The sequence below is a fragment of the Trichoderma ghanense genome (genome assembly GCF_004382785.1).
Source record: "Trichoderma ghanense strain CCMA-1212 chromosome Unknown scaffold_5, whole genome shotgun sequence".
NCBI lineage: Eukaryota > Fungi > Ascomycota > Sordariomycetes > Hypocreales > Hypocreaceae > Trichoderma > Trichoderma ghanense.
In genome coordinates this window covers 277,581-294,571 of record NW_027395668.1, presented here as the reverse complement: position 1 = coordinate 294,571, position 16,991 = coordinate 277,581, and the positions used below count along the sequence as shown (strand labels likewise).

The 16,991-nt window shown below is 56.1% G+C and overlaps 8 protein-coding genes across 8 annotated transcripts; 5 read left to right on the top strand and 3 right to left on the bottom strand.

Annotated features, from left to right (window-relative positions):
• Positions 1-90: 90 nt before the first annotated feature.
• On the bottom strand, positions 91-1,062 carry CCMA1212_005033 (Vacuolar protein sorting-associated protein 28; the record flags this gene model as incomplete). Its single annotated transcript, XM_073702314.1, has 2 exons — positions 91-846; positions 979-1,062. The coding sequence occupies 2 exons, from the start codon at positions 1,060-1,062 to the stop codon at positions 91-93; spliced, it is 840 nt and encodes a 279-aa protein (XP_073559105.1).
• Positions 1,063-1,476: 414 nt separating this feature from the next.
• CCMA1212_005032 (uncharacterized protein) lies at positions 1,477-3,843 on the top strand (the record flags this gene model as incomplete). The annotated part of the gene is made up of 1 exon (XM_073702313.1): positions 1,477-3,843. One exon carries the CDS (start codon positions 1,477-1,479, stop codon positions 3,841-3,843), a length of 2,367 nt encoding a protein of 788 aa, XP_073559104.1.
• On the bottom strand, positions 1,642-4,081 carry CCMA1212_005031 (uncharacterized protein; the record flags this gene model as incomplete). Its single annotated transcript, XM_073702312.1, has 3 exons — positions 1,642-2,091; positions 2,257-3,897; positions 4,076-4,081. The coding sequence occupies 3 exons, from the start codon at positions 4,079-4,081 to the stop codon at positions 1,642-1,644; spliced, it is 2,097 nt and encodes a 698-aa protein (XP_073559107.1).
• Positions 4,082-4,497: 416 nt separating this feature from the next.
• CCMA1212_005030 (uncharacterized protein) lies at positions 4,498-7,654 on the bottom strand (the record flags this gene model as incomplete). The annotated part of the gene is made up of 2 exons (XM_073702311.1): positions 4,498-6,443; positions 6,505-7,654. 2 exons carry the CDS (start codon positions 7,652-7,654, stop codon positions 4,498-4,500), a joined length of 3,096 nt encoding a protein of 1,031 aa, XP_073559106.1.
• A 73-nt stretch (positions 7,655-7,727) lies between these two features.
• On the top strand, positions 7,728-8,305 carry CCMA1212_005029 (uncharacterized protein; the record flags this gene model as incomplete). The annotated part of the gene is made up of 3 exons (XM_073702310.1): positions 7,728-7,733; positions 7,791-7,932; positions 8,073-8,305. 3 exons carry the CDS (start codon positions 7,728-7,730, stop codon positions 8,303-8,305), a joined length of 381 nt encoding a protein of 126 aa, XP_073558775.1.
• A 1,297-nt stretch (positions 8,306-9,602) lies between these two features.
• On the top strand, positions 9,603-11,489 carry CCMA1212_005028 (uncharacterized protein; the record flags this gene model as incomplete). The annotated part of the gene is made up of 2 exons (XM_073702309.1): positions 9,603-10,067; positions 10,134-11,489. 2 exons carry the CDS (start codon positions 9,603-9,605, stop codon positions 11,487-11,489), a joined length of 1,821 nt encoding a protein of 606 aa, XP_073558776.1.
• Positions 11,490-12,175: 686 nt separating this feature from the next.
• Positions 12,176-12,781, top strand: CCMA1212_005027 (uncharacterized protein; the record flags this gene model as incomplete). Its single annotated transcript, XM_073702308.1, has 1 exon — positions 12,176-12,781. The coding sequence occupies one exon, from the start codon at positions 12,176-12,178 to the stop codon at positions 12,779-12,781; it is 606 nt and encodes a 201-aa protein (XP_073558769.1).
• Positions 12,782-13,585: 804 nt separating this feature from the next.
• CCMA1212_005026 (Threonine dehydratase) lies at positions 13,586-15,418 on the top strand (the record flags this gene model as incomplete). The annotated part of the gene is made up of 2 exons (XM_073702307.1): positions 13,586-13,783; positions 13,850-15,418. 2 exons carry the CDS (start codon positions 13,586-13,588, stop codon positions 15,416-15,418), a joined length of 1,767 nt encoding a protein of 588 aa, XP_073558770.1.
• Positions 15,419-16,991: the final 1,573 nt, after the last annotated feature.

The following is a 16,991-nucleotide window of genomic DNA, read 5'->3' as shown; positions in this document are numbered from 1 at the left end:
TATCGTTTCCATTATCATCATCCGCATTATCATGGCACCATCTGGGATCTCTTAGATACATATAGACTGCTGGAAAGCAACATCACAACATCACGTCAACGTCCGCCTGAACCCCTGATACGCCTGCTGGATATCCAGCTCTAGCTCCCTGGCCTGCTGCTCGCTCAGCTCGTCCGACGCCTTCATCTGGTTGAGCGTGATGAGCCACTGCACGATCTTGCCCCTGCTGTCAAAGTCCTTGTCCGTGACGCGGTTGACCGACTGGATCACGTCCGACAGCAGCGGGTGCAGCTGGTCCTTGGACAGCAGGCCGAGCTTGACGGCGTCGAGGAAGGTGATGAACTCTTGCGTCGCCTCGAGGATGAGCACGCCGCTGGGGTTGTTGCCAGCCGCGGCGGCGGCGGCGGCAGCGGTGGAAGCCGAGGAGGGCGCTGTGGAGGATGCGGTGACGGTTGTGGAGGGCATGCCGACGCGGAGACGCTCGGTTGCGCGGGGGACGTCGAGCTTTGACTGTTTGTTAGCTGGAAATTGCTTCTTCTTCTTCTTCTTCTTCTTCCACTGCTTCGAATTGAGGAGGAGGAGGTGGAGGAGGAGGAGGAGAGGCAATACCTCCCACTTGGCCTTGAAATGCTCCAGGTCCCGGAACTCGGCAGCAATCGTCTCGTCCGCCAGCAGCGCCTTGTACTGCCTCAGCGAGCGCTCGCAAATGTCCGTGTACTCGGCCTCGGGGATGGCATCCTTGAGGAAGGCCTTTTCCAGCTCGTCGAGCGTGACGATGATGCTGAAGAGCTCGCCCAGCGAGTCTTGGAGATCGCGCTCGGCGCGGGTGGTGGTGAGTGTCACCTCCTGGTTTCGCGGCCGGTCAGTTACTTATGTTTTGCTTATATCTATTGAAGCCATGACATGACCAAATGCATGCGATCCGTGTTGATGAAAGCGGGGGAGGGGTTAAGAGATGATTGAACTGGCATTACTTACTTCATCGAGGTTGATGGTTGCTGACAGGCTCGTGTTGGGGACGTAGCTGTGAGGAGTGGGTGCGTAGCTCTGACGCGTGTTCATGATGGAGGATCGAGGCGAGGCATCGGGAGGAGGTGAGAGAGAGATGAATGGGCCGAGATGTGAAGCTTGGGTGAGGCTGGCGGTGACGACACTTTACAGGCCGTCCACCTGCAGGATAGCGGTTGATGCAGCACTCGAGCCGCTGAAGGAGCCACTAAAAGCTGGCGCTACGACAAGGTCCAGGGACTAGCCGGCAGAATTCCTTGACCGCCCAAAAGTCAAGTGGGGCTGCTGTTATCGATAGTGGTCGACGGCCGAAAATTTTTGGAAAGTGCAATTGGGTACGTCGAGGCGCGACGCTTCCCATCTTTCAGATCGGCCTCTGTTTTTCCCTTCCCTTTTTTTTTATCCTTCTTTTTTCCTGTCATTATCACATCGCAGCCTCTTCACAGCGGCTGCAACACATCATCTGCAATGGGGTCGACAAAAAAGAATCTGAAGGCGACCAAGAAATTCGAAAAGAAGCACCTCAAGGATGTCCTGGACAAGAGAAAGGCGGGCGCAAAGCTCAAGCAGAAGCTGCAGATCAGAGAGAAGCAAAAGGCGAAGCGAGCGCAGGACTCGGAATTCATAAAGGGCTCAAAAGAGGGCCAGGATGCTGCCGCCGCCGTCAAGAAGCCTGCCGGCAAGGCCAAGAAGGTCACCGAGATGAGCGTCGACGATTTCTTCCAGGGCGGCTTCGAGGACATTATCGACAACAAGGCCAAGGCAGGCAAGCTGGGCAAGCGGAAGCGAGGCGACACCAAGGAGGCGGAGGACGAGGCGAGCGATGGAAGCGATTCTGAGGTGTCGATCAACGGCGCGCCTGTTGCGAGCGACAGCGAGGATGACAGCGGCGACGACGACGACGACGACGATGCCGCTGGGCCTGGCATGAGCAAAGAAGCCATGAAGGGCCTTGCCGAGAAGGATCCCGAGTTCTACAAGTTCCTGAAGGAGAACGACCCCGAAGCGCTGGATTTTGACGAAAACGCAGATCTTGCAGAGGTGGACGAGCTCAGTGCCGGCGAGGAAGACTCGGACGAGGAGCTGCCGAAGAAGAAGAGGAAGAAGGGCAACAAGGCAGAGGAGGAGGGAGCGCAAACCAACGAGCTGACTCGCAGCCAAGTCGCAGCTTGGAAGAAGGCCATGACTGAGACCCAGTCTTTACGGGCCACCAGACAAGTCGTGCTCGCGTTCCGATGCGCTGCCCACTTGAACGAGGCCGACGAGGAGGGCCAGGCAGACCAGCGATGGTCCATCAACAGCCCCGAAGTCTTCAACGACATTCTGCTGCTCGCTCTCAAGGAGGTGCCGCTGATTATGAACCACCACCTGCCCGTGAAGGAGTCCGCGGCTGGCAAAGTCTACGTGCAGACGGAGGGCAAGAAGTTCAAGACCCTGTCGCTGCTGCTCAAGTCTTACATCTCCTCCATCATGCACCTCCTCAGCACGCTTTCCGACGACGGCACAATCACAGTCACGCTCCTGGCCATTGTGGAGATTCTGCCATACTTGCTCTCCTTCAAGAAGCTCATCAAGGCCCTGGCCAAGTCCATGGTCAACCTGTGGGCTCAAGCCGCCGGCTCCCACTCGTCTCGCGTGACCGCTTTCCGAGTCATTCGACGGCTCGTCATCATCGGCGACAAGGGCATCCGCGAGACCGTCCTCAAGGCCGTCTACCAGGGCCTCGTCCAGGGCTGCCGCGTCACCAACCACAACACGCTCCCGGGCATCGACATGATGAAGTTCTCGGCGGCCGGGCTCTGGGGCATCAACCCGGCCGTTGGCTACACCACGGCCTTTACCTTTATCCGCCAGCTCGCCATCCACCTCCGCAACAGCATCGTCAACAACAAGAACAACTCGTTCCGCATGGTCTACAACTGGCAGTTCACCCACTCGCTCGACTTCTGGGCCCGCGTCCTCGCCGAGCACTGCACGCCCCTGAAGGAGGCCGAGGCCGGCAAGGAGAGCCAGCTGAGGCCGCTCATCTACCCCCTCGTGCAGGTCACCCTCGGCGCGATGCGCCTCATCCCGACATCCCTCTACTTCCCCCTCCGCTTCCACCTCGTCCGCTCGCTGCTGGCGCTGTCGCAGGCCGCCGACGTCTACATACCGCTGGCCTCGCCGCTGCTGGAGGTGCTCAACTCGGCCGAGATGAAGAAACCCCCGAAGGCGTCGACGCTCAAGCCCCTGGACTTTGCCGTCTCCTACAGAGCCCCCAAGTCCTATCTCCGCACGCGCGTCTACCAGGACGGCATCGGCGACGAGGTGGCCGAGCTGATGAGCGGCTTCCTGTACATCTGGTCCAAGTCCATCTCCTTCCCCGAGCTCGCCCTCCCCGTCATCATCCAGCTCAAGCGCTGGCTGAAGCAAGTCAGCTCCAAGTCGAGCGGCAACAAGAACGCCAAGCTCGTCTCGCAGTTCTCCGTGCTGGTGCAGAAGCTCGAGGCCAACGCCAAGTTCATCGAGGAGAAGCGCGCGAGGGTGGACTTTGCGCCCAAGCACCGCAGCCAGGTGGGCGCCTTCCTCAAGGACCTTGACGCGGCCAAGACGCCGCTCGGGGCGTACGTCGTGGCGCAGGCGGCGGCGAGGGCGGAGCGCGCAAAGGTGCTTGCTGAGGCGAGGAAGGAGGATGAGAAGAAGAGGAAGGAGGATGAGAAGGCTGGGTTGAAGGGGGATGATGATGAGGAGGAGGACGAAGAGGATAGTGAGGAGGATGTTGATTTGGCGGAGGAGGATGATGAGGAAGAAGGGGATGGAGAAGATGAGGACGAGGATGATGAGGATGACGAGTAGAAAGAAGCTTGTATATAGCCTGATGCATGTCAGATAATACGGAGTTTTGGTTTCCTGTTTTGTAAAAAGGGGAATAGCTGCGTTTGTAGAGAACAACCGGGCTGATGAATGTATTAGGCCTCCTATTTCACGCTGAGCACATTCACAGTCTATTTACATGTTGGGCATGACATTGACTTTGTCACATCACGTTACATTGTTCTAGTAGAGTACAGCCGATCACCTCTCCCACTGACATATAGTCATTCCGCATAGTCGCTATGAAATGTGAAAACAAGACGAAAAGAGCATCAGCCTGAGGGCTCGAGTCAATTAATCATACAGATAGAACGTCGTTTGCGTTCCATGATTCCCCAAAACTCCGTCCATCCGTACACGATGCCAATGATAATGTGTGAAAGAAAAGAAAGATAACAAAAAAGAAAAAAAAAAGAAAAAAAGGCAAAGAAGAGCCATCAAAGTCTCCATCAAGCCTGTAAAACGCCCCTTTGTCCTTGATCCCGATGCCAGTGCCAGTACCAGTGCCAGTGCTCATTGCATTCAATGGCGCCCCGCCCCCCTAAAACAAACGACAATGCTAGTTTTGCTCCCAAATCCGTACCAACCATGACTAGGTATCGGTCCTCAAGAGGAGTCGACCCCCCCTGAGACGGCTCAAGCTTCCGCGAGCCCTTCCCAGGTCAAGTCACTCACGCTCGTGACGTCTCGCACAGTCATGCCCGTAATGTTCAGGACCGTCATCTCCACCTGCTCGTCCGTCATCTCCTGGCCGGCAGCCTTCTGCCCCTCGAGCACATCGTACAAGCTGTAAATCTGGTCATTCTTTGCCTCGACGCGCTTCAGCAGCTGGTGAATCGCCTCGGACAGCGCCTGCCTCTCTCGACGACCCATCGACTTGTCGCTCTTGTTGTAGCGAGCCTGCAGGCGAGTCAGTTCCAGCTGGATGTGCTGCGATTCGTCCTCCAGGCCCTTGATCACGAGAGCCAGGGCATAGCCGGGGGAGTGGGCCGGCCGAACGGTGTGGTCGCCTCCGGCTACTCCGCGATCGCTGACAGGAACGGGTCGCGGTATCGACACGCGCTTCTTGCCGGCGGCCACGTCGGTGGAGGAGATGACGCCCGAGTGGGCCGTGATGCGGCTGCAGACGGTGCAGTTCTGGCAGTTGTGCCCGCAGAGATCGTCCAGGATCCGTCGAGCGTTATTCGACAGCGCCGGGCACACATCTCTCTCGCCAATTCTAACGGTTCGCACACCCGTCTCAGCAGCCAGGACCGTCTTCTTGGACGGCTGGAACTTGGACTCAATGTGCACAACCTTGGGGGCCGACTTGGCACCGTTGCTGCTCCGTGCCTGTTTCGTCTCTTTGCCCATGGCGCCGTCCCTATGGTCCATGGGGTTCAAGTTGAGGGAAATGGCGAGATCCTGAGAGATGTTATCCATGGACAGCATGCCGGTCGTGTCTTCGTCACCGTAGGGATCCATCTCTGGCACCGAGAGCCGGCTGCGGCGCTTGCTGCCTTGGTTGGCCACCGTAGACTTGGATCCTTGCGTCAACTTGTCGGCTGCCTTGTCGGGGAGGGCAAAGGCGACCTTCTGGGCGGTGCCGCTGTTCTTCGAAGGCGATGACCTGACACTGCTCCTAGATCGGTGCCGTCCATCAGCCTTCTCACCGGTGGCCTCGCGCTTCTGCGTGGTCCTACTCTCTCGACGTCCATCATCCGTATGCGCTGTTTCAGGCAAATCGTGCATGTCCTTGGTATCGGTGGCGTCGTCGTTTGACTTGAGGGTGATGTCGGGAACAAAGAAGGCAGATGTCATGTTTTCCTCCGTCTCGCCATCCTGGCGCGTGAGTTCGCTCTTGCCAGACGGTCGATAATGATCCAGCTGCCTTTTCAAATCCTCAATCTCTTCCTTCAACTTGAGGTTTCGGTCATGCAGATCATGAACGCTGTGCTCGAATCCAGCGTTCTCACGGCGGAGAATCTTGTTCTCGCTGAAATATTTCTCGTTTTGCCGAACCAGGTTTGCATTGTCTTCGCGCAGCGTCGCCTGCTTCTGCTTCAACGATTGAAGCTCTCGCCGGAGCGCCTCATTCTCCTCACGAGCGGCGTCGAGCTCGTGCTGAATGCCATCCATGTTCTCCTGAAGATCCTCGTTCTCGTCCATCAGAGTCTTGTTGTTGGTTCGCAACGTCCTGTTCTCGCTGGCAAGTGATTGCTGGTCCTGCCGAAGGCCCTTGCCGTCAGTTCGCAGCGACTGGGCTTCCTGGCGGTAATGCTGCAGCTCGCGCCGCAGCGTCTCGACTTCTTCTCGAAGCGCCTCATTGTCCTGCTTGAGCGCCGTGACATCCCGTCGCAGAGAGTCATTGTCCTGGCGCATCTGCTCGGTTGATCCAAGCTGCTTGTGAGTGCTTTCGAGCTGCTTCTCCGTGCTGTTAAGTTTCCGAGTCAACTTGCTGATGTCTTCGCAAGCCTCCTGCAGGCGGCTGATGACGCGGTCACGCTCCTGGGTCAAGGTGTCGTTCTCTTGATGGCCGGTGCTGATACGGCGCGCCGCCTGGTCCAGTCGTTTCTGAAGAGATGCCACTTCGGCTTCAAGCTCTGCACGGTTCCAGATGAGCAAGGGTTATCGTACCAGCAGAGGGAGAGGTGAAATCATTACCATTCTTCTTGGCCAATAGCTGCTCATTCGCATTGAAAGCGTTGAGCCCCCCGTCTGTGCTCCTGCGAGACTTGTGCCGCTGCACCTCGTTCTCCAGAGTTGCAGAGTACTCCTGGAGCTTCTCGTGCTGCTCCCGAAGAGAAAGAATCTCGTCGCGGATCATATCAATCGACACAAAGATCTTTTCCTCCTCCTCGGGCAGCTTGATCCCGTCCACCTCTGCGTACCGCACGCCAAAGGGTTTCACCTTCTGGTCGTGTACCTGGCCGTGCTTGACGAGAACCGGCACACCGTCTTTCACCTGCCCGTTGAATTTCAAAGTGCCGGTGAGGAAGTCGTCAAGATGAGAGATGTCCGGCATCAATAGGGAGCGGGCATTCGGCGTGTCATGTTCCGGACTGGCCAGTATGGGTGATGGTGAAGGAGGCACCGCCGTCAAGCTGGATTTGGCAGACGACATGTTGGGAGAGCTCTGGTTGTGGGAGGAGACTCGCCGGTCGTCCTCACGGGGGTTGGACGCCGCCCTACGGATCGTGTCCAACGCTTCCTCGAGAGACATGTGTCGTTGCTTCTCGGCAGCCTCGTCTCTCGGTGGAGACTGGTTGTGCATCTTAGATAAGGGGCTGGGGTTGTGGGGAGCTGCGTAGTTGAGGCCATATGAAGAGAGGCCTCTGACAACAGGTGGGCGAGAGACGATCTGTGAGAGGTCAGGGTCGTTTTCGACGCGTGGCTGCATCTCGGCGCGGGTCCTCTTAGAGCCGTTCCACGCGTCCTCGGTGGTGTCGTCGATGTACTTTGTCGCCGGCGGCGCGGGCTTCCTGTCGATGTTGGGATGCGGGATCTCGGCCAGGGGCGTCGTGTCCGTGTGGTCGTCGAAGATGGGCCGGGTCTGCTTGGGCTGGGAGTAGAACTCGGGCCACTTGCGGCGGGCGGCGTCCCAGTTGATGGGCAGCTTGCGGGGGGCGGCGACGCGGGCAATGTCCTCCTGCAGCCTGCGCGTGGACTCGCCCTCGGGGTCGGAGAAGACGGAGGACAGCGTCGGGCTCGCGCGGCCGGTGGACGAGGGCGGGGAGTTGAAGGGATTCTCGCGGTTGGCCTTCATTTCCCTAAGAATGCGCGAACGATATCTGGTAACTGCGTCGGACTCCATCGCTCTGCCACGCGCTGCTGCACGCGATGCCGGAGCTGCAAGAGTCGACGATGGCTATTTCGGGGGCCGGTGAATGGCGGTAAGCGGGTGGACGCGTCTGTTGTATTTTGATTATGTGCGCTTTCTGCGGCTGCAGCTGCGGGCGGATTTGCGCCAGGGCGGCGGATGCGCTGGCGGCAGGCGCTGGCAATGCGGTGGCAGGCGCAGCGGTCGGGTATCTCGATGGAAGCAGCCAGGCGTGATGCGAGACGAGGCGGCTGCTGCGGTGATATCTCCAGGTTTTTTTTTTGGCGGTGCAAAAGGAAAGGTGGGAAAACAAGGCCAGGGCTGGAAGAGGAAGCCGAAATTGACAGTCATGATCCTTGGGGGCAGGCCGGGATTTGTTTTGGGGGAGGGAGCGAAAGTAAACAAAGACTAGTCCGGATTCGGCACTGTGGGGGTTCGCTTCTGGTGCGCTCTGCCCAATTGAATCCGTTGGATCGAGCGGGCAGAGACGCGGGTTCAGCGCATGCGAGTGCCTGCAAGTATCTGCAAGTACCTGCGTGGCGCGCGGATATGCAGCGCTGTACCTCGCCAAGCTCGTCCAGGCACGCCGTGTTCTCTGACGTTATAGGTGGCTGCTCCCCTGCCAACCAGCGCGACAGCGAATGAGACGCAGGTATTCGCGGGTACCAACGGAGAGCGAGTCTGCTTCGATACAGGATTCGATGTCGTGTATTGTTGTACAAAAGATAATCCGTAACAAGACTCTGTAGGTAACCCTGAAGATATAGAGGGAAGATGGCTTGAAAATGACGCAGTGGCATCGTCTCGATCCCTGCAATGCCCAGACCAGCTCATGCATCCTCTAGCTCCGTGTGCCTGCTAAGTGTCCAAGACATTGTCCAAGCGCTTGTACACTCAAGGTCCCGAATGAACCTCAGAGATGATCCTTGATGGACTTTGCGTTGATGCCTCGAGACTGCCTGTGTCCTGCCCTGCTCGATCCATCTCCTTCAGTTAGACTGACTCGGTATTACATAGCATTCGATTCGTCGAGATGGGCGCATCAATAGCAAATACGGGCGCTGATAGATTATCGTACAAATACACTCAGACCTTATGCTTTTCCGCACAGAGAATGGAGTACCAAAGACGACAGCTTCCATCCTTGCAATCGACGAGTAGACGTTACTTGTTCTCTTTCAGCCCATGGATAGGTAAGTAGCCAATGATGAATAACCCTCCATGAACCATCTAACCTGCTAATAATGACTGCCTCTACCTACCTACCTACTAGGTAGTCATCAAATAGCCAGCCAACCAAGTTGACCCATTACCTTCTTACCCCTCAACCGCAAACATCCACCTCCTCGATCCGGCCCGAGGATGCCTTGTTCTCATCAACATGCAGTAGCATACATCGACTTAGAAATCGACTTTAGACTCGTCGGCATCTTGGCGTTTATGCAGTCTCTCGCTTGGACACGCTCATATGACCTCTCATTGATGATGACCATGAGTTGTCACACCATAACTTGCAGCAATTATAGGGTACGTTCTCTTCGAATATTACTACATGTGATCCTCTTGCAGCCCGATGTCACCGTGTTATTGATATAGCCTCGATGTTCAACTTTGTATCAACGGCGGTCGTTCCTGTCCTCGTGCATCTCATCCTGCCTCAACTGGCATGTGCCCTTTTGTAGTTGCATCGATTACGTTACAAGAACTTGTTGCTTCTCGTCTCATCTCATTGTTTCGCTTCCCAAGTATCCCCTCAAATAAGACTCTTGGCCCCTTTGCCTTCCTACCTTGGGTGCGTTTGGATCTTTTTACATCGGACTTGCTTACAACTCGTCAACTCTCAGGACAACACCACCACCTAGAGACCGGACCAGCTTCACATTGCATCTGTCGACTGTAGGATCTTATATACTACATAGCCTAATACACCGTCCACTCAATCATGAGACCTACCCTCATTACAACGACTCTCGTTATTCTTGCATCCTCGCTTGTCGTGATCGGTGCCCCTGGCTTATACAAACACGAAGACTGCTCCGTGATAGCCACAGGCGCTGCAAACTGCCGCGAACCTCCAAAAGACTTCCTCCACATCCCGACAACCACGTATACTTTCGATAATGCCAGCACTGAAATCCTGCAATATGCCTATTCAGCACTCGCCGTGTTGCAGAACGACTACTACCAGATCGGAAGAAACACTTGGCCGTTGGCAATAGACTGGACGGCTGCCGTTACACAGACTGTCGTTTCCGGCATGTTGTCAACCCTCACCAGATCGCTCAACTCGGTCGTCCCGGGAGTCACCCCGAATATTCGAGAGGCGCAGGAGAATCTCATCTCGTCCGTATACGATCAAATCATTGGCTATCATTATGAGCAAGACATCGTGGCAATAAAAGACGAGGTATGTCCCTGTTCACCTACTCCCCTGGCTGTATATATACTTGGCTTAGAGAGACTATGGATCTAGGCCTTTGATGACATATTATGGGTGGTGCTTGGCTGGATAGAGGCCATGAATTTCGCGCGACTGCATGGCAGCCTCCATTTCCCCCAAGCCGACCACAATCCCAACGCCACCTTCCCTACCGATATCCACGCCGCTTTGGCAACGCTGCCTTGGCGAGGTCAGTTCTGGATCCCTTCGTTCCAAAGCCGTGCTCAAAGCTTCTGGCTTCTCGGGGCTGAGGGATGGGACACGACATTGTGTCACGGAGGCATGGTCTGGAACCCGCGTCTGGAACCGTACAAGAACGCCATCACGAACGAACTGTACATCTCTGCTTCCATTTCCATGTACCAGCATTTTGCCGACGATAGCACGGTTGAAAGGGATCCGGTGTACCTTCAAGCAGCCATCGAGGGCTACAAATGGCTTGTCAACAGCAACATGACCAACGACGCAGGATTGTTTGTGGATGGTTTCCACATTAGTGGACGGGAGGAGGACGGCAACATTGAGTGCGACGCCCGCGATGAGATGGTGTACACTTACAACCAGGGAGTGCTGCTCACCGGCCAACGAGGGTTATGGGAAGTGACTGGGAGTCCTTCGTACCTAGCGGATGGCCATGATCTCATCCAGGCAGTCATCAACGCCACTGGCTGGGACCTGGAGACGAACCAGCCAATCGACACAGTGGGAACCCCCCCAGCGCTGCCTAAATGGAGAGGCCTTGGTCGGGGAGGCATTCTAGAAGACGAGTGTGATGCAAGCGGCACATGTTCGCAGGACAGCCAGACGTTCAAGGGGATCTACTTTCACCACCTGGACGAGTTTTGTCGACCCCTGGATGGGAACGGCTTCAAGGAACACGAGTCCTTCAACGTGAGCAGCTTCAATACCGTTCAAGCAGCTCACAGATCGGCCTGCCAGGCGTATCTCGGCTGGATCAGGCACAACGCCTTGGCAGCGTTGAGTACTCGGGATGAACAAGGGCGGTTTGGCATGTGGTGGGGTGCAGGGCTGGTTGGAAACAGCATCTTTGCGTCTCCTCAGAGCGACGGAATCGACCACGATGCTGCGAACACCACCGATTACCGCAATCAAGGGACTCCTCTGGACGACACCTGGGGACGAGAGTCGAGATGGCTGCCAGGATCTGGGGAACAAGGGCTTGGCAAGCAAGTTGCTGCACCGCAGCTGGGTTACACGAACACCGAGCTGGACATTATGGACATCAAGAAGAAGTCACCCGCTGGGAGGAAGAAACGACAGGCAGGAGATGCCAACGATCGCGGCAGGGGGCGGACAGTGGAAACGCAGGTTGGAGGACTCGCTGTGCTTCGTGCCTACTGGGATATTTGGCAGTCTGTCTCGCCATGACGGTGGTTGTGATTGAAATTGTGGCTGTGGCGGCGAGGTGCAGCCTCGTACTCTCGTGCTTCCAAGGGTATCATGGGATTAGAGCCTCGTTTTGAGCTTTCGTTTAGGCTTCATTTGGGCTTCGTTTAGGCTTCGACGTCGATTCGGTGAATCCCCAGTCTTTTCCACCGGGCAGATCTTTGGGCGTATTCGGGGGCCGGGGCAGCACTGGCGCTAGGCCAGATTGGGAAGAGCGATTCGAGACGGGAGGATTCGAGGACTTGAGATTTAGGAGGTCGCGTGGAGAAGCGAAGGAGGCTCAGACTTGTTTGGCTGGCTTGGGCTGAGCCTCGCAAGGAAGAGGCGGTGCGAAGAGGGCGGATCTCATATGTGTCGGTCAGAGTCATGATTTTGGGTTTGCTGGTATTTGGAATTCAGCATTTGATAGCGTAGTATTGTACGTTTGTATAAGAATCGTTGCATCACTCTTTGGCTGATCGTTCTTGTTCATCACCATACTGCTTTACAGACATCCTCACCTGTCTGATAGTACCAAGTCCAACCAGTCCGAGTCTCTATAACACACTTCAATTGTCATAATCTCGGCACGTCATTCCGTCAGCTACCACTTATCGAACACTTTGGCTGTCTCATCAGTCTCATTTGCTTATTCTCCGCGTCATACTTCTACATCAATCATCACAACAATGGCCCTCGTCCTCGGCCTCGTCGCAGCGGCCGCTCGAGCCATGAGCAGCAACGATGACGATAGGCAACAAAACCACAACTACAACAGCAGCAGCCGCAACGACCTGTATCGCAACCCCCACAGCCACAACAACGGGCACCACAGCTGCTGTAACAGCGATTACTCCAACAACTGCTGCAACTCCACCTCCTCTCCCTACGCCGCTTACCCTCCCCAAATGACGGGCAGCCGCCGCGCAGAGCGTCGGATGGAGAGAAAGATGCGCAAGGCGGAGCGAAAGGCTAGAAACACCGACATGCTGCTGTCCCTGATGAGCGGCTCGCGGGGGGCTTCCGGCTCAACAGGGCTTTCGGGTGGGAGTACTTCAAGTGCGCATCATCATCAGCCTGTTCATGGGGGTGGTGTCCCTTACGTGGGCTATGGCGACAGCTCAAGAGGTCGAGATGTGTACCCCGAGTCACAAAGGGGGGTGGCCTCGGGATCAGGGGGCCATCAATGGCGGGATGGCGATGCCTTTCAGGGCCGCGACCGTCCGGAGAGCTCCTCGGAGGCGTTGCCGACGTATGAGCAGGCGGTTCGGCGGTCGGATAAGTCGAGGAGATGATATGTGATGATGCTGAGCGTGATGGTGGTTCAGCTGCTATTCCCCTGGGATGATGTACCTGTATGATAGGCTGTTTGTTTTTGAGGCTTGCTGATATTGAAGCTGGATGACGTGGGAACGTCTATTGGGTTGTTCTAATAGGGACATGTTTGATCTAGATACCATTGGAATGAGTAAATGAAGGCTTTGTTTCTGACTATACGATATCGAAGAAGACTAAGAGTGATGTGCCGGGTAGATGAAGGGGCAGCATGAAGTCAACACAATAGTCTCATAGTACCAAGGTCGCAGCAGCAGACGGAGAAGTGGGCTGGCTCCGATATCGATGCGCCTTGTCTTGATTGACTCAGTGCGCGCTGCAGCTGCTTCAGAGACATGCATTCAAGTGAGCGCCATCGTGACAGAGCGTCTCTCTTGGCTTATTGCAAGCTCTGCGCGGTATTATGCTCTCAATTCCAACTCAATTCGATTCGACTCTTCATCCAAACGTTAAAAAGGGCACGGCATCCGGATCAGTGAAAAGTGCTGCCTGTGCATTCCATCAAGGGCGGTCGCTAGCACATGCAACTGACGCCACCTTTCTTGGGGTTTCTCCAGAAAAAAAACTCGTGGAGGGGTCCGATTTATCGGAGGCCATCGTCCGTACCTTGATCATCCCTCAACTTGCGATAGCACCTGCCTGCTCAACCTCCTCTCCTCAATCTACCTCGCAACACCACCAATTCACCAGCAAGAAGGGTGGAAAATTACGATAGGAGCGGCTGCATTGTCTTCAGTATCCTTTTTTTGGCCATCATCTTCACAATGCCGGGCGTCAATGGCACGTCGTTAATGCCCAACGGCGACGTGGGACACGGCACTCGCCGCCCCTCGTCGTCGTCGGCATTCAAGAACATGGCCCTGACAGAATACAGCGCGAATCCGTCACCACCGCCAGAGACGATGGATGACGGCGCCGCGCTGGTGCCGGAGGACCTGCAGCTTCCAGACGGACACCCCGACGTGAGTACCTGCAGCCTTGCAGCCCTGCAGACGCAGTGTTGCTGTCCTGTCCCTTGAAGAACCAAGACGACTGACGCATTGCCGCGACGGAGACAGTACTTGCGCATGATTGCCAGCGCAACCTCCCGAGTCTACGAGGCCTGCAAGATCACGCCCCTAGAAAAGGCCATCAACCTGAGCAACCGGTGCGAGTGCAATGTCATGCTCAAGCGCGAGGACCTGCAGCCCGTCTTCAGCTTCAAGCTGCGCGGCGCCTACAACAAGATGGCCCATCTCGACCCGGCCGAGAGCTGGCGCGGCGTCGTCTGCTGCTCCGCCGGCAACCACGCCCAGGGCGTCGCATACTCTGCGCGCAAGCTCAAGATACCCGCCACCATTGTCATGCCCGAGGGCACCCCGAGCATCAAGCACCTCAACGTCGCCCGCCTCGGTGGCCACGTCGTTCTGCACGGCGCCGACTTTGATGCCGCAAAGGAAGAGTGCGCACGGCGCGCCAAGCACGACGGCCTCATCAACATCCCGCCCTTTGACGACCCCTATGTCATTGCCGGACAGGGGACCATTGGCAGCGAAATGTTCAGCCAGGTCAACATGGCCAAGGTGGAAGCCATCTTCTGCGGAGTCGGCGGCGGCGGGCTCATTGCGGGCATTGGCTTGTACATCAAGCGCATGGCGCCTCACGTCAAGATCATTGGCGTCGAGGCGTCTGATGCGAATGCCATGGCGCAGTCTCTGAAGCTGGGGAAGAAGGTCACGCTGTCAGAGGTCGGCCTGTTTGCCGATGGCGCGGCCGTCAAGGTCCCTGGAGAGGAAACGTTCCGCATCTGCCGCGAGGTAGTCGACGAGGTTATCGAGGTCACCACCGACGAAATTTGCGCCGCCATCAAGGACATGTACGACGATACCCGATCCGGCCTGGAACCGGCGGGCGCCCTGTCCATCGCCGGCTTGAAGAAGTACGTTGCGCGAGAGCCATCCGTCGACTCCAAGAGGACGCTCATTGCCGTGACCTCGGGCGCCAACATGAACTTCGACCGACTGAGATTTGTCGCTGAGCGTGCCACGCTGGGTGAGGGCAAGGAGGTGCTGATGGCCGCCAGCATCCCTGAGCGCCCTGGAGCGTTTGCCAAGCTTGTCGACACCATCATGCCTCGCCCTGTCACAGAATTTTCCTACCGCTACTCTTCTGGTGACGTTGCCAACGTCCTCATCGGCCTCTCCATCACGGTGCCGGCCGCCCAGAGGGCCGACGAGGTGCGCTCGCTCATGGAGCGCATCCGTGGCGAGGGCATGCAGGTGACGGACCTCTCCAACGACGAACTTGCCAAGAGCCACGTGCGCTATCTCATCGGCGGCCGCACCGGCGTGGAGAACGAACGCGTCTTCATGTTCAACTTCCCCGAACGGCCGGGGGCACTGGAAAAGTTTCTCTCCACCCTGCGGCCCAAGTTCAACATCAGCCTGTTCCAGTATCGTACATATGGCGGAGACGTGGCCAAGGTGCTGGCAGGCATCCAGTGCCCGCCGGAGGAGAACGCCGAGCTGGAGCAGTTCCTCGAGGAGCTGGGTTACCCGTCAGAGGAGTGCACCGATTCGGCAGTTTTCAACATGTTTTTGAAAAGCACCAGCGCATAGGGAGGCAAGGGGTAAGGATGGTTGAGTTACGGGAACATATCCGCGGGCGTTGGGTACATATTTGTTGTTCAAGAGAATTTTTCCTTTTCTAGGGGCTTGCGGTTTCGTTTATTTCGTCAAGCATAGGATAAAAAGGTGCCCGATGGGGAAGCTGTATAAGATAGAATTGAAGCCATGAGTCCATCTACAAGCAATGCCGAGGCTGTGTTGTGTGAGGGCCGAAAGAGCGCGGAAGTGAGGGGGGGAGAGAGCGGTTTTCAAGGGTCTGCAGAGGACAAGGAGGGAAAGCGGTTGCGTGCATACTTGATTGCTGGGAAATCTCCGAATGTGTGGCATGGCCTGGTTGGGTTGATTGGCGATGCATTTTCATGTCCGAGGGGCTGTCACGAGGGCATGCTCTTTTTCGATTCGCTTGCTTGTTCTGGGCGATCTGCGCCTCTGGGCAGATCTCTGGAGAGTTGCGTCTGGCCTTGAATGATGGCGCATCAGAGAAGACCTATTGGCATCTCGTGTTTCCAGACGATTGATATTTGGAAAGCTTGACCCCGTTCATGATCTGTCGATTCATCGCATGTCAGAATTAGAAAAGTCATACCAGGGGCACCAGGAACGGCAATGAAACAGTTGCGACGATGATGAATGCGGATCGGGCACCTCCCGAAGAGGGAAGCCGGAATACAGGTATCGATATCCATGAGATGATAAGCTGCCGGACAAAAACATGAACCAGGGGAAGGTGGAATTGCCGGACAGCTTCTATGAACGGGTATGTTACTTTGTACGAGTTTTGGGTGCTTGGATTGGCTTAGGCGTGAGGGCTTGTTGTCAGCTTTGGGGGCTTTTTCCTTGGCCCCCTGTGCTTACAGAATTTGAAATAGAGGGCGGGTGGTGTCATACTGCTTCCTCAGCCAGGCACGAGCAGCACTTTCTACTGGGTGTCCTCTACGGAGGACGTACCGCAAGTGAGGTGAGGTGTCATCGCATGAAACGTTCTCCCTCATCGGAAATCTCGGTGGTCAAGAGAGTGTGTGCTGAGATGCATGTCACCTGCTGGGTTCAGTAATGATACGAAGAGGTGCATGCGGCTTGGATGCCCAGAAAGGTACCTGATGAAATCATAGTATGCAAGGAACGTGCAGCATTACCGCAAAAAGGCAGGCAGAGTTTTCCTTCATTACCTTTAACCGGCATTATTCTTCTTTTCTGCTTCTAGAAAAGAAAATGTCTTCATATGCCCTGTATCCTTGCCGTGAGATCGCGCGATGGTTCGCTGCACAGCGGGCGACATGGGATTGTATTTCGCTAGGGCAGCTTCCAAACAGCCTTCCATTCTGTTTCTTTTTTAGGGCACCCCCCCCTGGTCAGTGCGTCACGGCTTGCTGGTCCGTGCTCTCTTCTCCCATCCCTAGCGCACGGATTGTTTGGCGCTCTGTGCGGAGGAGGAGGTACCTGTACCTGTACTTCGTGGCTTCCACCAGCAGCACTCGTGCGATGCGTTGGACCTCTGTCGAGTCGGCATGCAGAGTAATTGAAACGGAGTGACACTGCCTTGTCCCAGGAACACATTGAAGTA